Below are 23,793 nucleotides of genomic sequence, written 5' to 3'. Positions count from 1 at the left end.
ATTCAGTGTGCCTGTATTAACATAATACTCTTGGGCCTCCCTGGTGGTGCAGCGGATAGGAATCTTCCTGCCGGTGCAGGGTGCACGGGTTCAATCCCTGGTCCAGGAAGATTCCACGTGTTGCAGGGCCACGAAGCCTGTGCCCCACGACTGCTGAAGCCTGTGCGCCTGGAGCCTGCACTCTGCAGAAAGAGAAGCCCCCGCAGGGGGAAACTTGCGCACCCCCGCTGGAGAGAATCCCGAGCGCAGCAACAAAGACCCCGTGCAGCCAAATTCAAATAAACTAAGTAAATTACAAATCATAATTAAGATAATACTCTTAGGACTCAAATCACTTGCAGTACATTTGTAGTTTATACTGGCTCACCTAACACAGGCCCAGGGACTTTGTTTTCTGACTCAAGGGATCTCTAGTTAAACCATGTTTTTCAAGGGTGGTAGATGGTAACTGGGCTTCCCTTGTGGCTCAGCTGGTAAAGAATCTGCCTGCAGTGTGGCAGACCCGGGTTCAATCCTTGGGTCGGGAAGATCCCCTGGAGAAGGGAAAGGCTACCCACTCCAGTATTCTTGGGCTTCCCTAGTGGCTCAGCTGGTAAAGAATCCCCCTGCAATGTGGCAGACCTGGGTTCAATCCCTGTGTCAGGAAGATCCCTGGAGAAGTGAAAGGCTACCCACTCCAGTATTCTGGCATGGAGAATTCCATGGACTGTATAGTCCATGGGGTCCCAAAGAGTTGAACATGACTGAGCGACTTTTTCACTTTCAGATGGTAACCACTAGAGGTCATCTATTAAGTGGTGAGGATGAAACGTTTAAGCTGATGCTTCTCCTCACCCAGAGTACCATACCCGTTAGTGCGATACCGACCCGTGGGTCAGTAGACACTCCCGGTGCACTTTGGGGTGGATAAGAGCTGCCTCCACACAGAAGTGGGTCCCAGTCCTTGGGTTCTTCCAGCCTCTTCTGGTGGATCTCCAGGGTGAACCATTCAGTGTCTTCCTCCAGCCCCTACAGGGCTGGGCAGCCTGTCCCCCCACGGAGGCCAACTTAGGAATGTCTGCATGACAGGGTTACAGAAGGTCCTAGTAAAGCAGTGGCAGAAGTTACCGTTAAAGATGAAGAAAAACCGCCTCACGGTACAGCATGGATTTGCACGTGTGTGAACTGAAACTGAAGCTCTAACAGAGACTCTGCATCGTGGGCTCGGTGTTCCTGCATGGCGTTCCTTTCCCTGGGCGCTGACAGCGGGGTGTGTAGAACATCCGTAGTCGATGGCTGTACCGCTAAAAGGCTGACCCTTTGGAGGGGGACACTGATCTTTTCCTCAACTCGTGTTGATCCAGGCAGTTCAGTTGATAGCCAGTTTCTGCCAGGGGACAATGCTGTTTTGTGTACGTGACTCGTTTGTTTGAAACGTTTCACGTGGGCTGGCCCTGCCTCCTCACCTAGATGGAAAGCTGGAGAAGGCAGGAGGCACCGTGCTCCTGCTTGCTGGTGTCCCAGGTCGAGAAGAAAGAGCCCACATGAGCTACTGATTGGGTTCCAAAGCACTTCTTTTGGACGAGGGTGGTTTTAGGTGATATAAACCAGTGTGTTTGCCAAAGTTTGTGTTATCAAACGTGAACCCAGCAAGATGCTCTGAAAGGAGTTTTCAGAGTGTCATTTAGTCCAGCCCCATCCTAGAGTTCTAGATGCACTTTGGCTGAAAGGAAAGGGTATGTGTGTGAGTGCTTGCTTGCTGGGTCCTGCCGACTCTTTGCAATCCTTTAATGAACCAGAGGACTTCGCTGATGGCTCGGTGATAAAGAATCTGCTGCCAGTGCGGGAAACCCAGGCTTGATCCCTGAGTTGGGAAGATCCCCTGGAGAAGGAAATGGCAATCCACTCCAGTATTCTTGCCCCATGGGACAATCCCATGGACAGAGGAGCCTGGTGAGCTACAGTCCATGGGGTCGCAAAGAGTCAGACACAACTGAGCACCTAGCAAGTTGAAGACTATGTGAGAAGCTCTCCACTTAAAAACAGAAAAGAACCCCCCCCCCCCCCGCCTCCGCCGCCACTTAATTTATTTAACCTCGGAAGGAAGGTTATGATGGTGCTCAAGGCAGTGCTTCTCATACAGACACCTTACCCAGGGTCCCCAGCTAGACATGGATCCCCAGGCTCTTAATGCCTCCAGCACTCATGCTTGGGTTAAAGAACCCTTGATTTATCACTTAAAGTTACATAACACACTTTCCACATGTGTCCTAATTAATAACTGTGTAGCTTCATTCTCTCATCTCCACCAACATCGTCATCTTAGAGAATGTCCATCTTTAAAAATCCACTGCGTGTAAAATTTTTTTCCTGCCTGAAATTCCTGGTTACGTTTAGACGTGTTCCCCGACTGTTTCATGCTATAGAATAGTCAGTGGGGATGATGCAATTTATCAGGGGCACCTCATATTCATTTCTGTTCATGTAACTGAAGTCTTGCCATGCTTGTACTTACGTATGTCTTGACCTTACCAATGGGCAATGATAGTAATGTAAGTAGAGGCTTGCTCCTTTCTGTTTTGAAAGTTGATTGTTGTCATCACAGCTAATACTGACTACTTCTTCTCTGCCAACTCTATACTAATTGCACTCTGTGCGTTATCTTCTTTAATTACTTTTCCCCCAATCTGGTGACACAGGCACGAAGGAGAGGCAGAGGGCCCAGAACACCAAGTTCTGGTTTTCACGTTATGTCAGTTTCTTGGGAAAAGAAGAGCCTGTCGAATTGATTTGATTTGTACCCAAATTAAGATAAGACACGACCATATAATACCGTAGAAATAAGTGTGCTATTTTGAGTGTTGTATATTTAATGTCCTTAAAGCCACACTCCCTGCCCCCCACTCTCCCATAGAATAACAGAAAAACGTCGACTAAAAGAATAAACATCTTGTGTTGGTTGCGGGCGGAAGGCAGATTCCAAGCACAGCAGCGCTGTGCTCTCTGGTGACAAACAACCTTGATAGGCACTCTGATGCCACAGATCAGACTTCACCACCGAGAAAATCTATCTGCCACCCCGCACCGGTCAGAAGTCATTTATGCTCTGATCCCACAGACAGTTCCATTTCTCCAAGTTAGGACCGTGCTCTCTCTGGCTGGGCCTTATCTTTCTTTCTTGTTGTGGCTCTTTCTTTTCTCTATCTCTTCTCTCCCTCGCCCATCACCAAAAAGAAAAAAAAAAAAAAATCCATTGTGCAAATTGATTCGGAGATCAGCCTTGATAAAACGCCGGTCTCTAGCCCTCACTGGCTCCGTGCAGCCGTGGCATTAGCTCTTCATGATTACCTGGCTGCTCCGCCTGGGAGCTGCCTCTTCGGGCTGGAGGTCTGCAGAGATTAACTGGGGCTCTCCCACCGTTTGTCACACAAATGGCAGTGCCAGTAAACTGGAAAACGATCCATCATTTTTCTCAAGATTGAAACCTTTTATCAGTTGTGTCAGTTTCATTATTCAATAAACGATTAGTAGCAGCCATTGTCGAGTACTCATCCGTACTTAACCACTCGGCGCTCCCGCTGCCCGAGCGGGAGGTGAAGACACCTTGATGCTCAGCCCTCCCGCAGGGGGAAGGATGCTGGACCTGCCAGTCACAGCGCCTTGACAACGGGAAGGGTAAAAGTGTCTGACTTCGATCTACTAAGTTTTTTTATTTTTTTGATGGCACTTGTGTTAAAGGATCTACCTGCCAATGCAGGAGATGTGGGTTCAATCCCTGGGTTGGGAAGATCCCCTGGAGGAGGCAACCCAGTGACTTAAGGGCACTTAAGTCCAGTATTGGACTTAATACGTGGCAACCCACTCCAATCCCATAGACAGAGGAGGCTGGCAGGCTGCCGTCCATGTGGTTGCAGGGTCAGACATGACTGAGCTCACACACACACACGTTTGACCTGGTGTCTAATCATTGGGTGGGCTTTTTCTCTGACCTCCCACCTAGCTTTTTATTTAAACATTTTTGTCTTTAAATTTAGATGCCAGCCATCTTGATTAGAGGGCTTCCCTGGCAGTCAGCAGTAAAGAATCCACCTGTAATGCAAGAGACCCAGGTTTAATCCCTAGGTCAGGAAGACCCTCTGGAGAAGGAGATGGCTACCCACTCCAGTATTCTTGCCTGGAGAATCTCACAGACAGTCCGTGGGGTTGCAAAAGGGCTGGATGAAACTGAGCTGCTAAACAACAGTAGCACAACATCTTGATTGGGGACATCACGTTGCTCCTCGGTGCCCGCAGGTCGCTGCTGGCGGCTCTGCTGACTCTCAGGCTGCCCGTTTGGGAGTTGTGTTGATCATCAAGCCGTTTGTCTAGAGGCAGGAAAGAGAATGAGCTCCCAGCCTGCAGGTAACAGACCTCCGGAGGTGCTGGGGGTCTTGAGACAAGGGGTCCTCTTTAGAGTCACAAGTGAGCTTGTACTGACTTTGTGATCGACAAGGAAGCAAAGTCACTTTAGAATGCTACTGAATCAAAGTCATCCAAAGGGGACGTGCATGCTTTTTCAAAATGGGGAACCACTGAGAGAGGTGGACTTTTGCTAATTTGGTTTTACATTTTCACCCAAGTTGAACTTATTAGAAAATATATTTCTGCCATTAGTTAAAAGCAGAAGAGAGACATCACTACATTTATCTATCACTGGGACCTTATCTGATGATTCTGCTGAAGCACTGTGTGGCCAGGAGTGGAAAAGTGTGTACGTGTCTGAATGTCTCCGTGCGTGTATACATATGTATGTGCATGATCCCTTTAATGAGGGGATTGTAAAATATCATAACTCCTGAAACCATTCTGAACTGTATTTCTACAGTTGTCAGAAATACCTCCATACTTTCTTAAGCTTAATAATCTGTATTTTTTCCCCTTGGTCATACATTTTTTTTTGAAGGTTATGGGTGTTTCTTGGGCCTTCAATTGCAGGAGTATTTATGTCAAATACTGCAGCCAGTATGGTTAGTGGTTAATTATATGTTGATCTCTTGTCAAAATGGTCAGTTTATTGTTTAAGAAGATGTAATTGTGAGACCTTCTAAGCTGCTCTAGTGCAGTCTCCAGGATATGTAATAAAAATTCGTCTTCCTGCTATCTGAAAAAGTCAAAGTCCAGTCAGATGGACGGTTCCGGTCTTCCCCTTCAATTCTAGCAGAGTCTTCTTTTGGAATTCCTCTCTTCAACCCTCCTGTGTGTGAGAGAGAGCTACTGTATGTTTCATAGACTGCTTCCAGGTTCAAATTTTATGACTAAAAGGATGCGAAAAAATTTGTCCACGGGGTCACCACGACTCCCATGATGTAGTCATCAGCTGTTGTTACAGTGTGTTTCGGTCAGAAAGCCTTTTCATCTGTTTCTCTTTGCTGGAGGTTCTTGGCCTTTGAGGGTCAGACTCGTTGCATCCTCCGTCCTTCCCAGATGGGACGTTTAAACATTAAAAAGAAGGGACATACAGTCGGATGATGCTGTAAGAATCACGTTGAACGGCTGCCCTTCATAAAATTATCGAACTGTACCAAAAGTTACAGGAAGCTATTTCAGTAACACATTTCATTCCATTTATACTGTTCTCATCTTGAGTTCAGTATGTTCTCAGATTGTTTTTTTAACGACTGCGCTTTCTAAGTCTGGCCTGCTGCAGTCCATGGGGTTGCAAAGAGTTGGACACGACTGAGCGACTGAACCAAGCTGAGCTGAACCATGCTTCCTAAGAATGAAATCTGTATCAGGAGGGGCCAGATGTGAAGCCCATCCTCAAGACACCTGCTGTACTCCCACCACTGCTTTTACTTTGCTCACTGGAAAAAAAAAAAAAAAAGAGCATGGAGGGTCCATAGAACTCATGGAGAAGTTCATTAGAAGGTCGTACGAGTTACACGTTCAACCCACGTGTCCTTCAAGCTGTCGGAGACTTTCTTTCCCGGGGTCTGTATACTTTGAGTGGTCTTGACCTCCCAGGCTTTCTGCCCTCTTGGTGTGTCGTCTCCCTTCCCCCTCGAGGCATCCCCGGAGGTGCTGGAGGTCCCTGATGGAGGTGATGACAAGGGAGCCGGGGCACAGAGCCCTGCGTCTCCCCACAGCCACCTTGCACTGCTGCGGGGTGGAGTGGCGAGGGTCCCACTTTCCCACCCCACCCCCTTCCTCACCTCTTCATCACACCTGGCATTTGGGAGGAAGGCAGTGTAGACACCACCCGGATCCAACTCAGTGGTTAGCCCACTGAGCCCAGACACATGCCCTGCAGCCTGCTCTCCTCCTCGGAGGCAGCCGTTGATGGCTGTCCTGATGGTCTTTCTTGGCAGTTCACAGGTCCTGCCCACTCTATAAAACATCACTTTCTCTCCCAAAGAATTAGAAGTTTAAATAATATGTTTCTTTAACCCAAATAATGCATATGGGGTACAGATATATATGTTCCCTATCCATTCATGAAAGTGATGGATGAACACCGCAGGTCTTAAAACCATCAGGCCGTGAAGTCGGTACTTCTTTGGATTAAGTTGGTTTAGTTTCTTTTCCTGGCTATCTATTTGAGGATTTTGTATGCAAAATGGATAAGAAGAGCACCTCGTATCACGTGTCTTGATGAAACATAGCTGTGTCAGACAGTATTTTCTGAATGTACTGGTGATTGCAAGATTGTTTTTCATATGTAGCTATCACAGTTCATCCCTGTTTCACACCGATTTTGTCTCCTGACCAAAGTCTTGAGGCCGTTGCTGAGCTCAGACCTTCTTGGTGTAGACAGGCATATATACCAGGGAATCTCAGGAAGCCAGCTTAGCGTGGCTCTCTCTTTAATTTCATTAAACTCTGTCACTTTTACTAAAAAGATGATTTTGTGTGCTAATTAGAAGCTGAGATCTAAATTTAACATGAGCAAACTTTTTTCTCAGTGGATCAAAGCTTATTTTTTAATCATTAACAGCTAATCCTGAAAGTTAGCTGGAAACTTGTTCAAACATGTGTGTCTGTAACTCAGTCACTAGGTTATTTCTGACTTTTTTGTGACCCCACGGACTGTAGCCCACCAGGCTCCCCTGTCCATGGGATTTTCCAGGCATGGTGCATTTTTATGAAATATGCATTGTAAATCACTAAAAGGGAAAAATAATTTAAAGGTCAACAACTCTAAATGAAATGCAGGGGAACAGAACAGCAACCCAAAGAACCAGCATCGGTAGATTATTGCTTCTGAAGATTAGTTAACAAACATTAACGCTGAAGCCCACCTTCACAATGATAAATTAAATCTTTTCACTCAACTCCCCATTGGGGTGGGCATTCAAGATGTTAGGAATTTCAGTGCTACACGTGACACGTACTATTGATGCCACCCTAAGATTCCAACTGTCCCTAGTTTGTAAAAGTGGGTTTAGTGAGTAGAATCAATGATCCAGTGTGATGAGATAGTTCTCTCTGTATATGTTACAAGTTACAAAGTTTTCCCTATGTTTAGTAATGTTACTCCTGGCATCTTATTCTAAAGAAAGAAAATAATTGGGAGGAATAAATACTGCTGCCCAGAGATGCTGATTATGGCGCTGCTTTTCAATGCTGTGTCAGTTTCCGCTGCACGAGGAAGTGAATCAGCCGGTTGTTACTGCTGTTTAGCAGCTCAGTGGTGGCCAACTCTCTGCAACCCCATGGACTGTAGCCTACTGTAGGCTCCTCCATCCATGGCATTTTCTAGGCGAGAGTACTGGAGTGGGTTGCCATTCCCTTCTCTGGGGGATCCTCCCAACCCAGGGATTGAACCCAGGTCTCCTGCTTGCCAGGTGGGTCGCTAAGCACTGAGCTGCCTGGGAAGCCCATGTATTTGTGTATCCCCTTCCCCTTCAGCCTCCCTCCCTCCGCCTGCCCCATCCCGCTCATCTAGGTCAGCACGGAGCCCCGAGATGAGCTTCCTGCGCTGTACAGCAGATCCCCACTCGCTGCCTGTTTTACACATGGTAATGTATACAGTTGTCCGTTTGCCAAGTCGTGTCCGACTCGCTGCGACCTCAGGACTGCACCACTCAGGCCTCCCTGGCCCTCCCCATCCCCCGGGGTTTGCCCAGGTTCGTGTCCTTTGAATCGGTGATGCCGTCCAGCCATCTCGTCTTCTGTCACCCTCCTCCTCCTTCTCCCTTCAATCCTTCCCAGCGTCGGGATCTTCGCCAGTACTTTGGCCACCTGACGCGAACAGCCAACTCATTGGAAAAGAAGTGTGTGTGTCAGTTCAACCCCCAGTTCATCCCACCCCCTGTTCTGGTGGCTCAGCTGGTGAAGAATCCGCCTGCACTGTGGGAGACCTGGGTTCAATCCCTGGGTCGGGAAGATCCCCTGGAGAAGGGAAAGGCTACCCACTCCAGTATTCTGGCCTGGAGAACTCCATGGATGAGTCCATGGGGTCACAGAGAGTCGGACACGACTGAGCAGCTTTCATTTCACTTCACTTTGGTTTTTACATACTGCCTCTCCGTTCCACCCTGACCCCAGCCTGGCTGCCACGGGACATGTCGTCTCCTTTGGCGGCTCTCGGCTGGGGCATTTTCTCAGACTTCCCTTGTCTTTGATGATCTTGATGATTCTGAGGAGGGCTGGTCAGGCGTATTGCAGCAGGCCCCTCAGCTGGGATTTGTCTGATGTTTTTCTCAGGGTTAGTCGGGAGTTTCAGGTTTTGGGGAAGACCACAGAGAGAGTGTCATTTTAATCACATCACGTTGAGGCTATGCACCATCAACAAGACGAGACTGTCAGTTTTTACCTTGATCACCTGGCTCGAGGGTGTGTTTCTCAGTTTCCTCCACTGAGTTACTCCCTCCCCCAGCACCCCTTCCACACTCTCCTCTTTGCAGGGAGGTCTCTGCACAGCCCTCACTTAAGGAATAGAGAATTATGCACCCCCTCCTTTAGGAGGGGTGCCTACGTAAATTACTTCAAATTCTTTCTGCCTGGAATATTTGTCTCTGCTCCCCATTTATTAATTTGTTTGATCACTTACATCAGTATGGGCTGTTTATTTTATACTTGAGGTTGTAATCCAGTACTGCTTTGTTTTTCTTCGTGTTCAAATTGTTCCAACCTTCAGCCGTTGGGACCTCTTTCATTTGGTCTTGCTTACCTGTTTGTCTTAGCGGTTTTTTACTTCCTGGAACTGCAAGATGCTTCAGGCTCATCTTGTGTTTTTCCTCTCTCAGTCCTAGAATTAGCCATTTTTCCAAAGGTGTCCTGGTTCTGTTTATTGGAGAATGGTATTAGAAACCAAGATCTGGGGTCTAGGGATGCTTGTTGCTACTGAAATGTTATTTCTTCTTGGTCCTCTCAGCAGATTTAGCAAAATAAAGGAATCCAAGTTATAGCCTAGCATGTATATTCACATATCTATAAATATTTCTGTATATAATTATTTGTACCTACATAGTATCTTTAATAGCATAAAATTAGAGATCACTAAATATTTAACAGTAAGGAATGTCTGGGGCTTTCTTGGTGGCTCAGATGGTAAAGAATCTGCCTGTAATGCAGGAGACCCGGGTTTGATCCCTGAGTAGGGAAGATCCCCTTGAAAAGGGAATGGCGCCCACTCCATTATTCTTGCCTGGAGAATTCCAGGGACAGAGGAGCCTGGCAAGCTACAGTCCAAAGGTCTACAACTATGATGTATGTTAACCCCACAATGCAACTGTGAAAAGGGAAAGTTTTGAAAACCCTGGTAACTGTAACGCCTTACAAACACAAGTATACTTGTAAGTGTGGTGATTACAGATGTAGGTAGATTCGAACTTTGGAAGGAAAATGGAGTGGATGGTTAGAGTGGTCCTAGTTTATTCTTAATATTAAACTACAATGAAATTAATTTGGCTTCTACAGTAATATTTAAGAATCTTCTAGTGTGTTCTCACTTGAAGCTGAAAAAAGTTGATGTATTTAAATTATTTTCAGATGAAAGAAATGAGACATTTTTTTTGTTTTGTTGCTACAGTAACTGGCTTCTCCTACGATAATAATGACATTGTTTAATCATTCGCAATAGCCAAGGACCATGCTAAGAAGTTGTGAAGTTCTAGTCAAAGCAGTTTTAGGGGGAAGGAATCTGTTAGTGTTTAAAGGAATGTATTTCCATAAGAGCAAGAAGAATCAGGAGTTTAGCATTCTTCTTTTGTTTCCCCACCCTGATCTTTTTACTTGATTGACTCAGTAAGTACCACAGATCTTTCGGCTTCCAGGATTTCTCAAGCCACAAATCAGAGTGCTCTTGAGAATTTCCGGTGAAGGCCTTCTTAAATGCAAAATGTTAAAACGGTTTTCTAGCAGATATTTCCCCCAGTCTTCTCAGGTTCAGCTGGCCACAGGGGGGAATGTGATGGACTGAATAACCCCAAAGTGTATCATTTAACTCCGCGGTTGTAGGAAGTCAGCTGCAAAGATGGCAGATCAAATGCAACGTCTGCCATTGTTGAGGCTGGTGGTCCAGTGATCACAGCGCCTCAATTACAGCCCTTCCAGGGAGCACGAGCAGCGGTCATTAAATCATTATGTCTTTGATTAGTTGCTCTAACTGGTCATTGCCTTTGAAACATGATAGCACAATTTGAAGTTTTATTAAACTTTTTTTTGGAACTGCTGAAAAAGATGTTGTGTTTAAAAAAAAAAAATAGAAAAAAGGCTTGCCATGTATTTTATTGGAGGAGGTTGAGAAGAAGAAAAAGAGGAGAAAAGAAAAGACGAGTGTTTCCCATTATCGGTCATTTTGTGGTCTCAGAAAGCCTAAGGTGGTCCCTGTGTGCCCACAGCCCGCTTCTCAGAGCAGCTGGCCCCCAGGGAGGGGACATGAGACGGGGCAGGTCAGGAGACCCAAACCCACTCCCAGACCCTGCTCCTGCCTGCCTGTGTGAGCACAGCTTAGCACGGCTGGCAAAAGATGAGCTTCACCTTCACCATCCAGCTTGAACTACCTGATTCAAACTTCACTTTTTTTAAGTGAGAATTTGGTTTCCTTTTTATTTTTTTTTTTTAATATTGATTTATTTGCTTGTATTTGGCTGCGTTGGGTCTTAGTTGCCGCAGGCAGGATCTTCACTGCATCGTGGGGCATCTGTCCTTGCACGGACTCTCTAGTTGGGGCATGCAGGCTCAGTAGTTGCTGCACATAGACTTGGTTCCCTCACAGCATGAAAGTGAGAGTCACTCAGACTGTGCCCAACTCTTGGGAACCCCATGCACTATATGGGATTCCCCAGGCCAGAATACAGGGGTGGGTAGCCTTTCCCTTCTCCAGGGGAAATTCCCAACCCAGGGACTGACCCAGGTCTCCCGCATCGCAGGCAGATTCTTTACCAGCTGACGGGACCTTGGTCTCCCAACGAGGCATGGAACCCAAGTCCCCTGCATTGCCTGGTAGATTCTTAAACACAAGACCACCAGGCAGGTCCCTGCTTTTTGTTTCTGTTTTGAAGGCCAGGTGTTCAGCCTTCCTGCTACAGAACCATCAGAGTACGGATAACCCTGTCGCTGGAAAACTAGGCTTTAATAAAAAAGGCAGAGTGTTCTTTGTGATGCTGAGAACCCAGCACCCGAAAGTGGTTCCTGCTCTCACACCCTCGTTGCATCCCAGACGAGCGTGATGCCCAGAGGCCAAGAAGCCCCAATTTCAGTATCCTAACAAGCCACCCCCCAATAGCCATCCCTTCTCGAAATGAATAGCTGCTCCTTGAAGACACAGAAAGACGTTTCCATTACTTAGCGATGCATTTCTCATCTCCATCTGAGAATGTGCCGAACCTAGAGTGGGGATATTTCTACTTCAGCTCACTTTTTTATTTCAGTCCCTATTAAAAGTTACACTCTCTGTGTCAAACTGAAATACCCAATTAATTGTGGGTACACTTGAACCCTTGCTCTGCGACTCAGTGTGTTTCTAGGCCGAAAGGGAAACCAACGCTCCACCTAATTGGAACTTCTGGTTTTATGGCGTATCCTGGAGTTTTCGCTTCGTTTTTATTTTCGATGTTTTCCGGGGTTAATGGTGTTTTCCGTGCTCGTCTACATCAGCCCACTATGTGGAAGCCCTCGGCAGTTTTCAAATCGTAAGAGCTTCAAAGAAGACGCCAATGTTGAAATTGTATTTGCTGTTAGGAAAGTCGTTATGAGTTATTGGAAATGGAATTAAAATTGTATAATGAAGGATCGATCCCTTATTTCGGAGTTCTGTTTCGTTAGGTATTTCGTCTTGTGCTCTATGGGTTCAGATTACGAAAAGAACACTCGTCTTCGGGGAAGGACGAAGTAATTTTGCTTTCCCTGCATTTGTCCTATTTTGCCTGGCCTCTGGTTTTGTTTAATCCTCTCAAAGACCCTTTTAATGGACATTTCAACACGACTACTTCTCTGTGTGGTAGCCTCTAGGAAACAACCATTATGTCAAGCCCCTTCACAGCTAAAGTAGTAAGTTCACATGGTGGAAGAATCTTCAGGATTGCGTCTTACGGGAGGGGAAAAAAAAAAAGCCCACTGCCTTTTTTTTTTTTTTTTTTTTTCACAAAAGAACAGAACATTTACCCAGTCTTGTTGGGCACATGAATGTTCAGATGCCGGCACAAAAGAAATCTCCAATCTCTAACCTCACAATGAAATTGCTCCGACAAAAGATCACGGAGCACCAGGCGCGCTAAAGTGGAAGAGACACAAAACCGCAGCGGCATCTGACCCCGCCTGCAGAGGTTCCTGGGGGACCGTCTTTATCCAGCATCCTGGTGCCGCGGTCCGGCTGCAATGCTCCGAGGAGCCCAGGCAGTTCCCCGGCACCAGTGGCATTTACACCGGTGGCGTCTCTACAAGTAAACAAATACCCGTCCGAGGAGGACAGGGAGCCGTGCTATCGAACACGGTTATCATTTGGCTTCTCCAAGAGGCACAAGTTTCCACTCCCCGGTAGGAAGAGAGGGTTATTTGTCTCGTGCTGAGACAAGGCAGTCTTCAGAGAGGAGTGGCACACCCTTGTCAACCCAGCCCCTTCCTGCGCCGGGCTAAAGAGACCCTATTAGTTCTCATAATTGATTCTGAGGGCTGCAGCCTGCGCTTCCCCAGCTCCGCGCCGTTCACGCCAGGGATGTAACTCGTGCACACTTGAGCATCCAATATGGCTGGCAGGGCTCGGACTCTCCGCTCCTGGCTGCCTCATTTTTAAATCAGCTATCTGAGGAATATTTATCTAATCAACAAAGAGTGCTGTCAGAAGGAGACCAGCGTGACATTAATATAAGTCTGTGGTCTCCTGGTGCAATGACGGAGGAAGAGTTTAGGATAAAACCCTGCTTGTTTGAGTATGCCAACAGACCACGGAATATGTTTATTCCACTTAGAGAGAGCTAGTCGAAGGGTTTCTTATGTTGGAATTTTGCTCTGTGATTTGTTCTCAGGTGTTCATATGCTGTAGTTAAAAAAAAAAAAGTTTTATTTTTTTTTTAGAGAAACAAAATGAATTTTCCTTTAAACAAAAAATTTAAGTCCTTATGATCATCATGGGGAACTTGGATGAAAAGCTGTAGTGTCCAAAAGTAAAGAGGTGTGTAATAACTGGGAGTCGTTAACTCTAAGTGATTCCAGCTCCTCTGACTTAGTCAAAAGCCGTCATTTGCACGTTTTCCTTTTCTGTCTCCTCTGAAAAGGTGGTGACTGCCTGTTAGTAATTATAAGGAGTTGAGTGTGCAGTGCACAAAACTCATCGTGTGTAGCGCTCAGACACCTCAGAGGGATGTTCTGTGCATTAGACTTTATGCCAGCTTTCCTTCAGATGTGTGGCTGCGGTGGCCAGCCGTCAGGACCTGGGCGAGCTGGGTTGTGGCCACCCAACCCGTCAGGCTGGCAGCCCGCTCGCCCAGAAAATCGGTCAGCCGAGGATGTGGACATTATCAGGTCTGTGCTCTGGAGGGGCAGGGTCACGTGACACCCCCAGTGCGCGTGCTCCGATACTTACCAACCTTTGCACCAAAGTCACCTCTCTCTTCCTCTCCTTGTAATTCAAAGATCGCCTTTTAAAGTCGGTTTTCATAATCCCTTCAGTGTTCATATGCAAGAGGGCTGTTTGTCAGTTCTGAGGGGAAGTGACAATACCCTTGTTATCAGAGGGCAGTACACTTCTTATTTTCTTACAGTTTGGAGCACAAGTCTCTGTACTGTCTTAACCTGCCTTTTCCACAATTTTAATCCTCAGAAAATACCTTCCAACCAGACTCCTGATGAGTTTCACCTCCTGCCCTGCTGTTAATTCTCGACCCTCAGCTGTGTGCCCCGTGTGCCTCCTCATGTTGTAACAGTCCAGCAGCTGTCTGGGATTCCACCCACGTCCACGGTTCACATTTTGTCACCGTTATGGGGAGAATGCTACAGTGTCCAGCTAAAGCCTTCCTTTCCCAGGCCCCCTGACGTTTCTGCTGACCCAGACTGGGATTCCAAAAGATCCACTTAATTTGCAGGCTGGGGGCTTTCCCTGGCTGTTCAGTGGTTAAGAGTGCTTCCAGTACAAGGCATGGGTTCCGGGAACTAAGATCCCCACATGCCATGTGGCGTGGCCAAGAAAATAAAAGAAAAATTCATCAATTAATTTTTGAAAAATAATAATTTGCAGGCTGCAGTGATGCGTGGCCCATCTCACCGTCTACATTTGTTGTTGTTGTTCTGACTATTTGCCACCCCATGGACTGCAGCACACCTGGCTTCTTTGTCCTACACCATATGCTCGAGCTTGTTTAAACTCATATCCATTGAGTCGGTGATGCCATCCAACCATCTCATCCTCTGTGGCCCCCTTCTCTTCCTGCCTCCAGTCTTTCCCAGCATCAGGGTCTTTTCTAACGAGTCAGCTCTTTCACATCAAGTGGCCAAAGATATGACTATCTGTCTACATTGGGACTGACCATTGGTTTGCACTAGATCTGGAATTTTATGTCATGGGTTGAGTCTGTGTCCATTAAAATGTGCATGTGTGTTCTCAAACATTGGAGACAGTGGTGTTGAACCACTGTGCCTTTCCAGTAGTTAGGTAAGGTATTCTCAGCTCCCAGGTGGTGCTAGTGGCAAAGAACCCGCCTGGCAATGCATGAGATGTAAGAGTTGAAGGTTTGGTTCCTAGGCCCAGAAGATCCCCTGGAGGAGGGCCTGGCAACTCACTCCAATATTCTTGCCTGGAGAATCCCATGGACAGAGGAGCCCAGTGGGCTGCAGTGCCATCTGGTTGCAAAGAGTTGGGTACAACTGAGCGACTTAGCATGCACGCAGAACGTAAGGCATTCTGGAAACTGCTCACAGAAGTTCAGTTCAGTTCAGTCACTGAGTCGTGTCCGACTCTTTGCAACCCCTTGAATCGCAGCACGCCAGGCCTCCCTGTCCATCACCAACTTCCGGAGTTCACTCAGACTCACGTCCATCGAGTCAGTGATGCCATCCAGCCATCTCATCCTCGGCCATTCCCTTCTCCTCCTGCCCCTAATCCCTCCCAGCATCAGAGTCTTTTCCAATGAGTCAACTCTTCACATGAGGTGGCCAAAGTACTGAAGTTTCAGCTTTAGCATCATTCCTTCCAAAGAAATCCCAGGGTTGATCTCCTTCAGAGTGGACTGGTTGGATCTCCTTGCAGTCCAAGGGACTCTCAAGAGTCTTCTCCAACACCACACTTCAAAAGCATCAATTCTTCGGCACTCAGCTTTCTTCACAGTCCAACTCTCACATCCATACATGACTACTGGAAAAACCATAGCCTTGACTAGACAGACCTTTGTTGGCAATAGTAATATCTCTGCTTTTCAGTATGCTGTCTAGGTTGGTCATAACTTTTCTTCCAAGGAGTAAGCGTCTTTTAATTTCATGGCTGCAAACACCATCTGCAGTGATTATGGAGCCCAAAAAAATAAAGTCTGACACTGTTTCTACTGTTTCCCATCTATTTCCCATGAAGTGATGGGATCAGATGCCATGATCTTCGTTTTCTGAATGTTGAGCTTTAAGCTGACTTTTTCATTCTCCTCTTTCACTTTCATCAAGAGGCTTTTTAGCTCCTCTTCACTTTCTGCCATAAGGGTGGTGTCATCTGCATATCTGAGGTTATTGATATTTCTCCCAGCAATCTTGATTCCAGCTTGTGTTTCTTCCAGCCCAGCGTTCCTCATGATGTACTCTGCATAGAAGTTAAATAAGCAGGGTGACAATATACAGCCTTGACGTACTCCTTTTCCTATTTGGAACCAGTCTGTTGTTCCATGTCCAGTTCTAACTGTTGCTTCCTGACCTGCGTATAGGTTTCTCAAGAGGCAGGTCAGGTGGTCTGTATTCCCATCTCTTTCAGAATTTTCCACAGTTTCTTGTGATCCACACAGTCAAAGCCTTTGGCATAGTCAAGAAAGCAGAAATAGATGTTTTTCTGGAACTCTTTTGCTTTTTCGATCATCCAGCGGATGTTGGCAATTTGATCTCTGGTTCCTCTGCCTTTTCTAAAACCAGCTTGAACATCTGGAAGTTCACAGTTAAGAGACTGTTGTTTCTCCAGTTAGCAGAAGGGCAGAATGGAAAATACTGATGGAATGCTCATACCCTGCTGCCTTTTTGTCCCATAACAGGAAGTTCTCATATTAAAATAATTGTTTTATGTGAAATGAGAAAATCAACGTAAGTTAACCTTTGTTTAAAAAGATGAAACTATATTCCTGAAACATTTTTATTTTTTTTGATGGAGCAAAGGTGTTTTAATCAACATAGTATTTTTTAAAAGCTAAATTAAAAAAAAATATTCATTATTATAGTTGTTTTACAGTGTTGATAGTTTGTGCTGTACAGCAAAGTGAACCTGCGATGTGTATACATATATTCCCTCTCTTAGGATTTCCTTCCCATTTAGGTCCCCACAGAGCACTGAGTACTGTCACAAACACAGAAATACAGATCCATGGAACAGGAGAGAACGCCCAGAGATAAACCAACACACCTATGGTCACCTAATCTATGACAGAGGAGGCAAAAATATACAAAGAACTCTACTAAAAACCAAATATTTAGTTAAAATAAAGATTACCCAGGAAATTTAGTCTTTTGAGCTAGCTCCACATGGAGTCCTCAAGAGTCACCGACTGATCCAAAGGCCTGCGGTCAAAGGGTGCTGCCAGCGTGATGGCCGTGGTGTGCGCTGGTCCATGGAGCCAGCATCCAGCTGGCAGGATCAGGTCGCCTCACTCCTGGGTCCGTTGGGTGCAGCGTCCTCCTTTCCTTAGGGGTGAATCCAGGCAGCAGCACTGCACATAAGCTGAGATTTTATTGATGATAATATGATTGTATTTTCTCATTGAGAAGCTTCTAAACAAGTGGACTTAGAGCAATCAATGCCCCAGGAGACAAATGCACGTCTCAGGACCTCTGTATCAGCCAGAAAATGTCCATTTGTTTAGGAGGAAGAAAAAGGCATGACATTTTACACATTAAAATTGATTATTTCATCAATAGGTTAATAGAAAACCAGGCTTCGAGTTCCCTTCCTGCGTATCCATCCACACAGTAATGGGAGGCTGGGGTTTGAAAAATGCCACGTGGGAAGCAGGCAGGAGAGAGGCTTCTGCACCAGCTCCGCTTCCTTGCAGAGGGGTGCCCAGCCCGGATTCTGCCTATTTATATGTAAATGCTTTAGAACGAGGTAAGTTTTTCCACTGAGAAGTGCAGTTTCTGTGGCTGTGACTTTCTGAAACTTTTGATACATGGGCCAAGATGCCAGAGCTTGGGCTATTGAGATTACTAAGTACACGCTTAATTCTGTGAACATATGACTTGTAGCTGAATGCGTGTGAACTAATGCGTGCTCAGTTGCTCTGACTCTTTACAACCCCGTGGACTGTAGCCCGCCAGGCTCCTCTGCCCGTGGGATTTCCCACGCAAGAAAACTGGAGTGGGTTGCCATTTCCTGCTCCAGGGGATCTTCCCCACCCAGGGATGGAACCTGCGTCTCTTGCGTTTTCTGCATTGGCAGGTGTTTTTTTTTTTACCCCTGTGCCACTTGGGAAGCCGTCTGTGCCTGAGGAACCTGGTATTTATCCCCTGCACACTTCCCAAGGGAACTCGCAAAAACTATGACTGGTTTCCTTTGTCTCAAGTGATCTTTGTAATAGCGGTTGTACTTGAAGGCCCTGTTGCCAGATATGGTGTTAAATACCTTATAGATAAGACGCCTTGAAAGTGTGGAGATTAGAGAAGCTTCTGCACTGATGGAAAATTAAATTTGGGCCTATATACTGTAGAAAGGACTTGTTCAACCTTACTAGGTTAGAGATGACGTTTCTTTTTTTTGTCTTTTTAAAATTTATTTTGTTGAAATGTAGTTGACTTACAATATTATGTAAGGACTCTTGAGAATACTTTGGACTGCAAGGAGATCAAACCAGTCAGTCACAAAGGAAATCAATCTTGAATATTCATTAGAAGAACTGAAGCTGAAGCTGAAGCTCCAGTACTTTGACTACCTGATGTGAAGAGCCAACTTGTTAGAAAAGACCCTGATGCTGGGAAAGACCGAAGGCAGGAGGAGAAGGGGACGATAGAGGATGAGATGGTTGGATGGCATCACGGACATGAGTTTGGGCAAGCTCCATGAGATGGTGAAGGACAGGCAAGCCTGGTGTTCTGCAGTCCATGGGTCACAAAGAGTCGGACATGACTGAGCGACTGAACAACAATCTTGTGTTAATAGTTGTACAGCAAGTGATTCAGCAACATATATGCATATTATTTTTCATATTCTTTTCCATTGTGGTTTACTACAGGATCTTGGGTAGAGTTCCCTGTGCTATATACAAGGACCTTATTGTTTACCTCTTCTATATATAGCAGTTTGCATCTACTAAACCCCAGACTCCCAAGACATTTCTTATTAATTTGAGTTTTCAAGCCACAGAGTCCTTCTTAGTCATTGTTACAGCTTCACTTTTTCTTCTTTTGAATCAGGTGACAGCTAACTCACATCTAGTTTTTATTCTCACTAACATGAAATGTGCATCCTGATTATAGAGTACTGTTTCTCAAATATGTCTGACGTTGTCACGCCAAGGAAGTCCAGTGTGCACCAAATTGCTTGGCGTTCGCTTCAGCAGTGGAAGTCGTTGTGAAGACCCGGTCCTCTCCCTGTTTGTTCTGCGGCCCTCAGAACTTGACACTCCACAGCCTGCACTGTCCTGTGTAAGGCTGAGTCTTTTGGCCCTAAGCTACTGCAGGCAAGACCAGCCAGCCTGTCCTAAGCCAGTAATGTGTTGGGGTGAGCAAGCTGGCCCCTGACCAATGCATGCCTTACTTTGTGGTCCATCTGTGACCCAGTGTGTCAGCCTGGCTTTCTGCAGTGAGCTTCAGACACACTTGTGGAAACACATACACCTGCCTCCCCAGGTCAGCACTTCATACCTGCATTAACAAGTGCTCCCTGAGAGCTCAGCTGGTAAAGAATCCACCTGCAATGTGGGAGACCTGGGTTCAATCCCTGGGTTGGGAAGATCCCCCTGGAGAAGGGAAAGGCTACCCTCTCTAGTATTCTGGCCTGGAGAACTCCCTGGACTGTGTAGTCCATGGGGTCGCAGAGAGTCACACGTGACAGAGCGGCTCTCACTCACTTCACTGTCCAACGAAAGCCTCGTGCAAAGCTGGACAAGTTTCTCTTCCGAGCTGTGGAAATCAAGAGACGGGTGATCCGATCATGCCCCGTCCTCAGGAGCTTGGGTGACTATGGCCGTCCTGTCTGTCCACACTGGTCTCTGGCTGGATCTTCAGCTGTATTAGCCTGAAGACTTGTTTCTCAAGAACCACCCTGTCTAACTGTTTGCTCTTCACGGTATGTCTCCTCTGAAGGGCTGAGGGGAGGCCACCTATTTGCTCCATGTGTCTAGTTCCTGAGTTGGGGGTGGGAGGGTGTGGGGCCAGTGAGGTGAGGACCTCTGTGTGGAGAAGAGTGTTCGGGGAGGTAGGAGAGGGGCTTAGCACCCCAGGTCATCACTACATGCATTGTGAATGGTGGGTGTGCCTTGCCCATGGGGAACTCATCCTGTGGTTCACTTCCAAACCCAGGGCTGCCCGTGGGTCTCTTGGTGTTTGTCTTTTTCTCTTGGATGCTTTGTTCAGTGAACAGAGAGCTTAAGGGGGCATGTGCTCTTTGGGTCCCTCGGTTCAGAGTCCCCAAGCCTCCTCCTGTAGGAAGGAAAATGGAACCACCATCAGCCGCAGCACATTGAACAAGTTTAGCTGGTCCAGTTCCTGTCCAGATCACAATACATCTGGGGAGAAAACGCTTCATTTTTTCTTTTTTTTAACGGCTCTGGGAGTTACAGACCTACCGTCTGCAGCGTACGCAGGAGCTATTTGATTTGACGCTCACCCAGTGTTTTGCCAGGTCCAAGGGATTATGTCTGCTGGCCTCAGTAGCTCCTTCAAAAGACGCACTAGTGATAAAGAACCCGTCTGCCAGCCTAGGAGACGCAGAGACTCGGGTTCAATCCCTGGGTCAGGAAGATCCCCTGGAGAAGGGAATGGCAACCCACTCCAGTCTTCTTGCCTGGGGCATCCCATGGACAGAGGAGCCTGGCGGGCCACAGTCCATGGGGTCACAAAGAGTCAGACATGGCTGAAGCGACTTAGCACGCACACACACCAGCCCCCAGGGACAAGGCTTTGCTCAGTTGTCAGTAAGCGCTGTAGAACCAGCAGGACGAGGCTGGTGCATGAACTTCCTTGTCTGGGCTTTTGCGGGATTCTGTGCAAAGCTAAGGATGCTGGCTGGCCTCCCTCTGCCCTGCCCGAGACCCTCTGCGCTTCGGGCCCAGGGAGGCCTGGCCGGGAGACGAACCTCCCCTCCCGGCGCCCACCTGCCTCCCGGGAACTGCACGTCGGAGGTGATGTCACGCGCTCCTTTGACATTTCTTTTCTCCCCGTTTCATTTGTTTCTTTTCCTTTTTGTTTTCTCTTTCTCCCCCCTCCTCTCTCTGCTCTCGGGATGCAGCCAAACGCAAAGCATGGAAACTAAACCGTGTTGGTAGCCTGCGAAATATTTACAGCAGCAGCACCAACACCGAAGGTAACGCCGCCCCCGCCCCCACCCTCCGCACCCCTCCCCCTGGCCTTCCCGCCTTCCTGCCTTCCTTCCCTCCCATGCAGAAATGGAGATGCGATTCGCCCAGAGCCGCATGCACCCCAATTGTGTTTGCAGAGTCATTCCTGTGGTCTTTTCATCTTTTTGTTTGTGTGTTTGATTTTTTTTTTTTTTTTACCATTCATGTTCCTTTCAGCTTACTTAAATTTTGACCTTTCCCTTGCCGTCCTAGACTAGTGATGTTTAAATTACTTCAGAAACCTATTTTCTCCTCTTTTTTTTTTTCTTTTCCTTTCTACGTGTGGGCACTCAGTGTAATATTTCCCAAGTTATTACAGTTTTTAAAAGTGTTAGTATCAGGTGTAATGATCTGTAGCCGAATACAATAGTGTGCCGTGACATTTAAGTAACAGTCTTAATTTGTTTTGTGGAAACATTCTCCGTAATGCTCTCTGCAGCTCTAATCCAGAAGCAGCCAAGCCCGGGTCATTTGCATGGGCTGCTATCGCTTGTAAATTCAGTATATTGTTGTGTTTCTAAAGGTCGTCTGGTGCCAAAGTTCACAAATTGACTTGCCTTGCTTTTTTCACCGAAGACAGCCGTCATTGCTTTTGTATAATAGCAGATTGAATTTACCCCCCTCCCCGCCTTCATTTGAAACAACACAATTATAAATTGCCCTTTTTTTATGATTACAAATGTCAAGGGTCAGAATTATTTTGATGCCAGGCAAAAGAAAACCACCCCTATCAGCCCCAGCCCTTGTAAGGGAGGCTGGCGTATAATACGTGCGATGCAAAATAGGTCACAATCCAGCGATCTCGGTATAATATGGGGGACTTTTTCTTTTTTTCACTTAAGTGCAAGCCAAATGGGTCAAGTAATCGCAAGCTCGTGCCCTAACACTAATTGACTTATTTGGGGATGATTATAACTGTAATATTTTTCTTAATGTCACTGTTTTCTGGGCTGTTGATTTTAGCGATTGCCAAGCAGTGGCATTAAATCTCTTGTAAATTTTAAATTGCACGCTATTTCTGTAAACAAGTCCCCCTCTTCACATCCTGATCATTAACCTTTGCTGATTTATATCACCATCCTTTTTTCCTTTCTTTCACAATTACTCCTCTCTCACCAACCAAAAGCCCAGCTCTCGGCCAGAAAAAAAAAAAAGGCGTCTGAAAAACGAAATTACATTTTCATGATGGCTTGTTAAAGAACTATTGTTTTAATCATAATCTTTTTTTTTTTTTCATTCCTCAAGGGGAAACTCTTGTCTGTTAAGGTACCAATGGAGCTTGACCCACCCCCTACCACCTTGGTATTTTCTTTCAAAGCATTCACTCTAGAGAGACAAAAATGAGAGAGAAAAATAATAGAGGCTTAGAAACAGCCACCTGTAGTATCATTTTCTGCTGGCTTTAAAGGGTATTAAGTGTCCTCGTTCTCTATGTTTTAATGTTAGTTTTTCAATTCAGGGTTCACAATCATTTCTCTTCCCTCTGTCCCTATCAGATATGTTTTTCTTTCGTGTGTGCACTTGTCACAACAAATTTGTTTATTGACTTCCAGCCTTTAAGCAATATTTGTGAGGTCTGGTTTTACCTGTGGTTGTATACAAAACTGGGGGGAGGAGGAGGCAGGCAGACAGTCCTCCCACCCCCAAGACTTGCTGATGGGGTCTTCCAGGAGACACTGACAGGGAAGTGTCTCACGACAGGTGTGACAGTTTGCAGAAGTGGGAACTTCTCAGCCTTGACCAACCAGGTAACCTGCAAAGTCCGCCCTGCCCAGCACTCCTGGGTGGGGTGGGGCGATGATGCTCTCTGTGGTCTGAAATCTCAATACGGCAACAGTGAAGTGCACTCAGGGTCCCATCAATTGCCAATACTCTAGGCAGTCCTGAAGCTGCTGGAGTAAATAGTGTCCAGTTCTCTGTCACACTGCATTTCTGTTCAGCACACGATTACATCTATGTATCTTCAGTTAAGCGACATGACCGTTCTTCATTTACTTTGGGTTTCTTTCGAGACTGTTATCTGTATGTACCAAGTCTCACGTCATACAGCTTTTAGGATGATAGTACTGAATTCATGTAACTATATGAAAATATCAGAACGCCTTTCTGATTTCTCATCTTTCGCTATATGGTATCACCGCCTATTTTCTGTCTATAAATTGACCCTTCATGGAAAGTCATGTTTCAGACATTCTAACTTTTGTGATAACCTGAGTCCTTGAGTGTTCCCCTAAAGATACCCCGAATGGAATATTTTTTAAACTGGTTCACTTGAGTAATTTGTTCAGCTGCTGCTGCTAAGTTGCTTCAGTCATGTCCAACTCTGTGCGACTCCATAGACGGCAGCCCACCAGGCTCCCCCATCCCTGGGATCCTCCAGGCAAGAACACTGGAGTAGGTTGCCATTTCCTTCTCCAATGCATGAAAGTGAAAAGTGAAAGTGAAGTCGCTCAGTTGTGTCTGACTCTTCGAGACCCCCACAGACTACAGCCTACCAGGCTTCCCCATCCCTGGGATCCTCCAGGCAAGAACGCTGGAGTGGGGTGCCATTGCCTTCTCCAATTTGTTCAGAGGTATCCACAAAATACTGTTGATACCAAAGTTTCCTGTAGAGGGAGTTAGAACTTGAGTTTCGGGGGTGGTGGGCAGGCCCTGTCCAAGGAGC

At 46.4% G+C, this 23,793-nt stretch overlaps 1 protein-coding gene across 10 annotated transcripts in view; it reads left to right on the top strand.

Annotated features, from left to right (window-relative positions):
* AGAP1 (ArfGAP with GTPase domain, ankyrin repeat and PH domain 1) overlaps positions 1-23,793 on the top strand; it is a 576,306-nt gene that overhangs the window by 467,695 nt on the left and 84,818 nt on the right. For 3 of the 10 annotated variants that reach the window (XM_027967337.3, XM_060414676.1, XM_042244802.1), the window contains one exon: positions 21,020-21,094. The exons of the other annotated variants lie outside the window; for them this stretch is intronic. In XM_027967337.3, the coding sequence (XP_027823138.1) occupies positions 21,020-21,094 (75 nt within the window). The remainder of the gene's footprint in view (positions 1-21,019; positions 21,095-23,793) is intronic. 10 annotated transcript variants of the gene reach the window in all.

Source organism: Ovis aries, chromosome 1 (genome assembly GCF_016772045.2).
Source record: "Ovis aries strain OAR_USU_Benz2616 breed Rambouillet chromosome 1, ARS-UI_Ramb_v3.0, whole genome shotgun sequence".
Lineage (NCBI taxonomy): Eukaryota > Metazoa > Chordata > Mammalia > Artiodactyla > Bovidae > Ovis > Ovis aries.
This window is presented reverse-complemented; position numbering and strand designations above follow the sequence as displayed.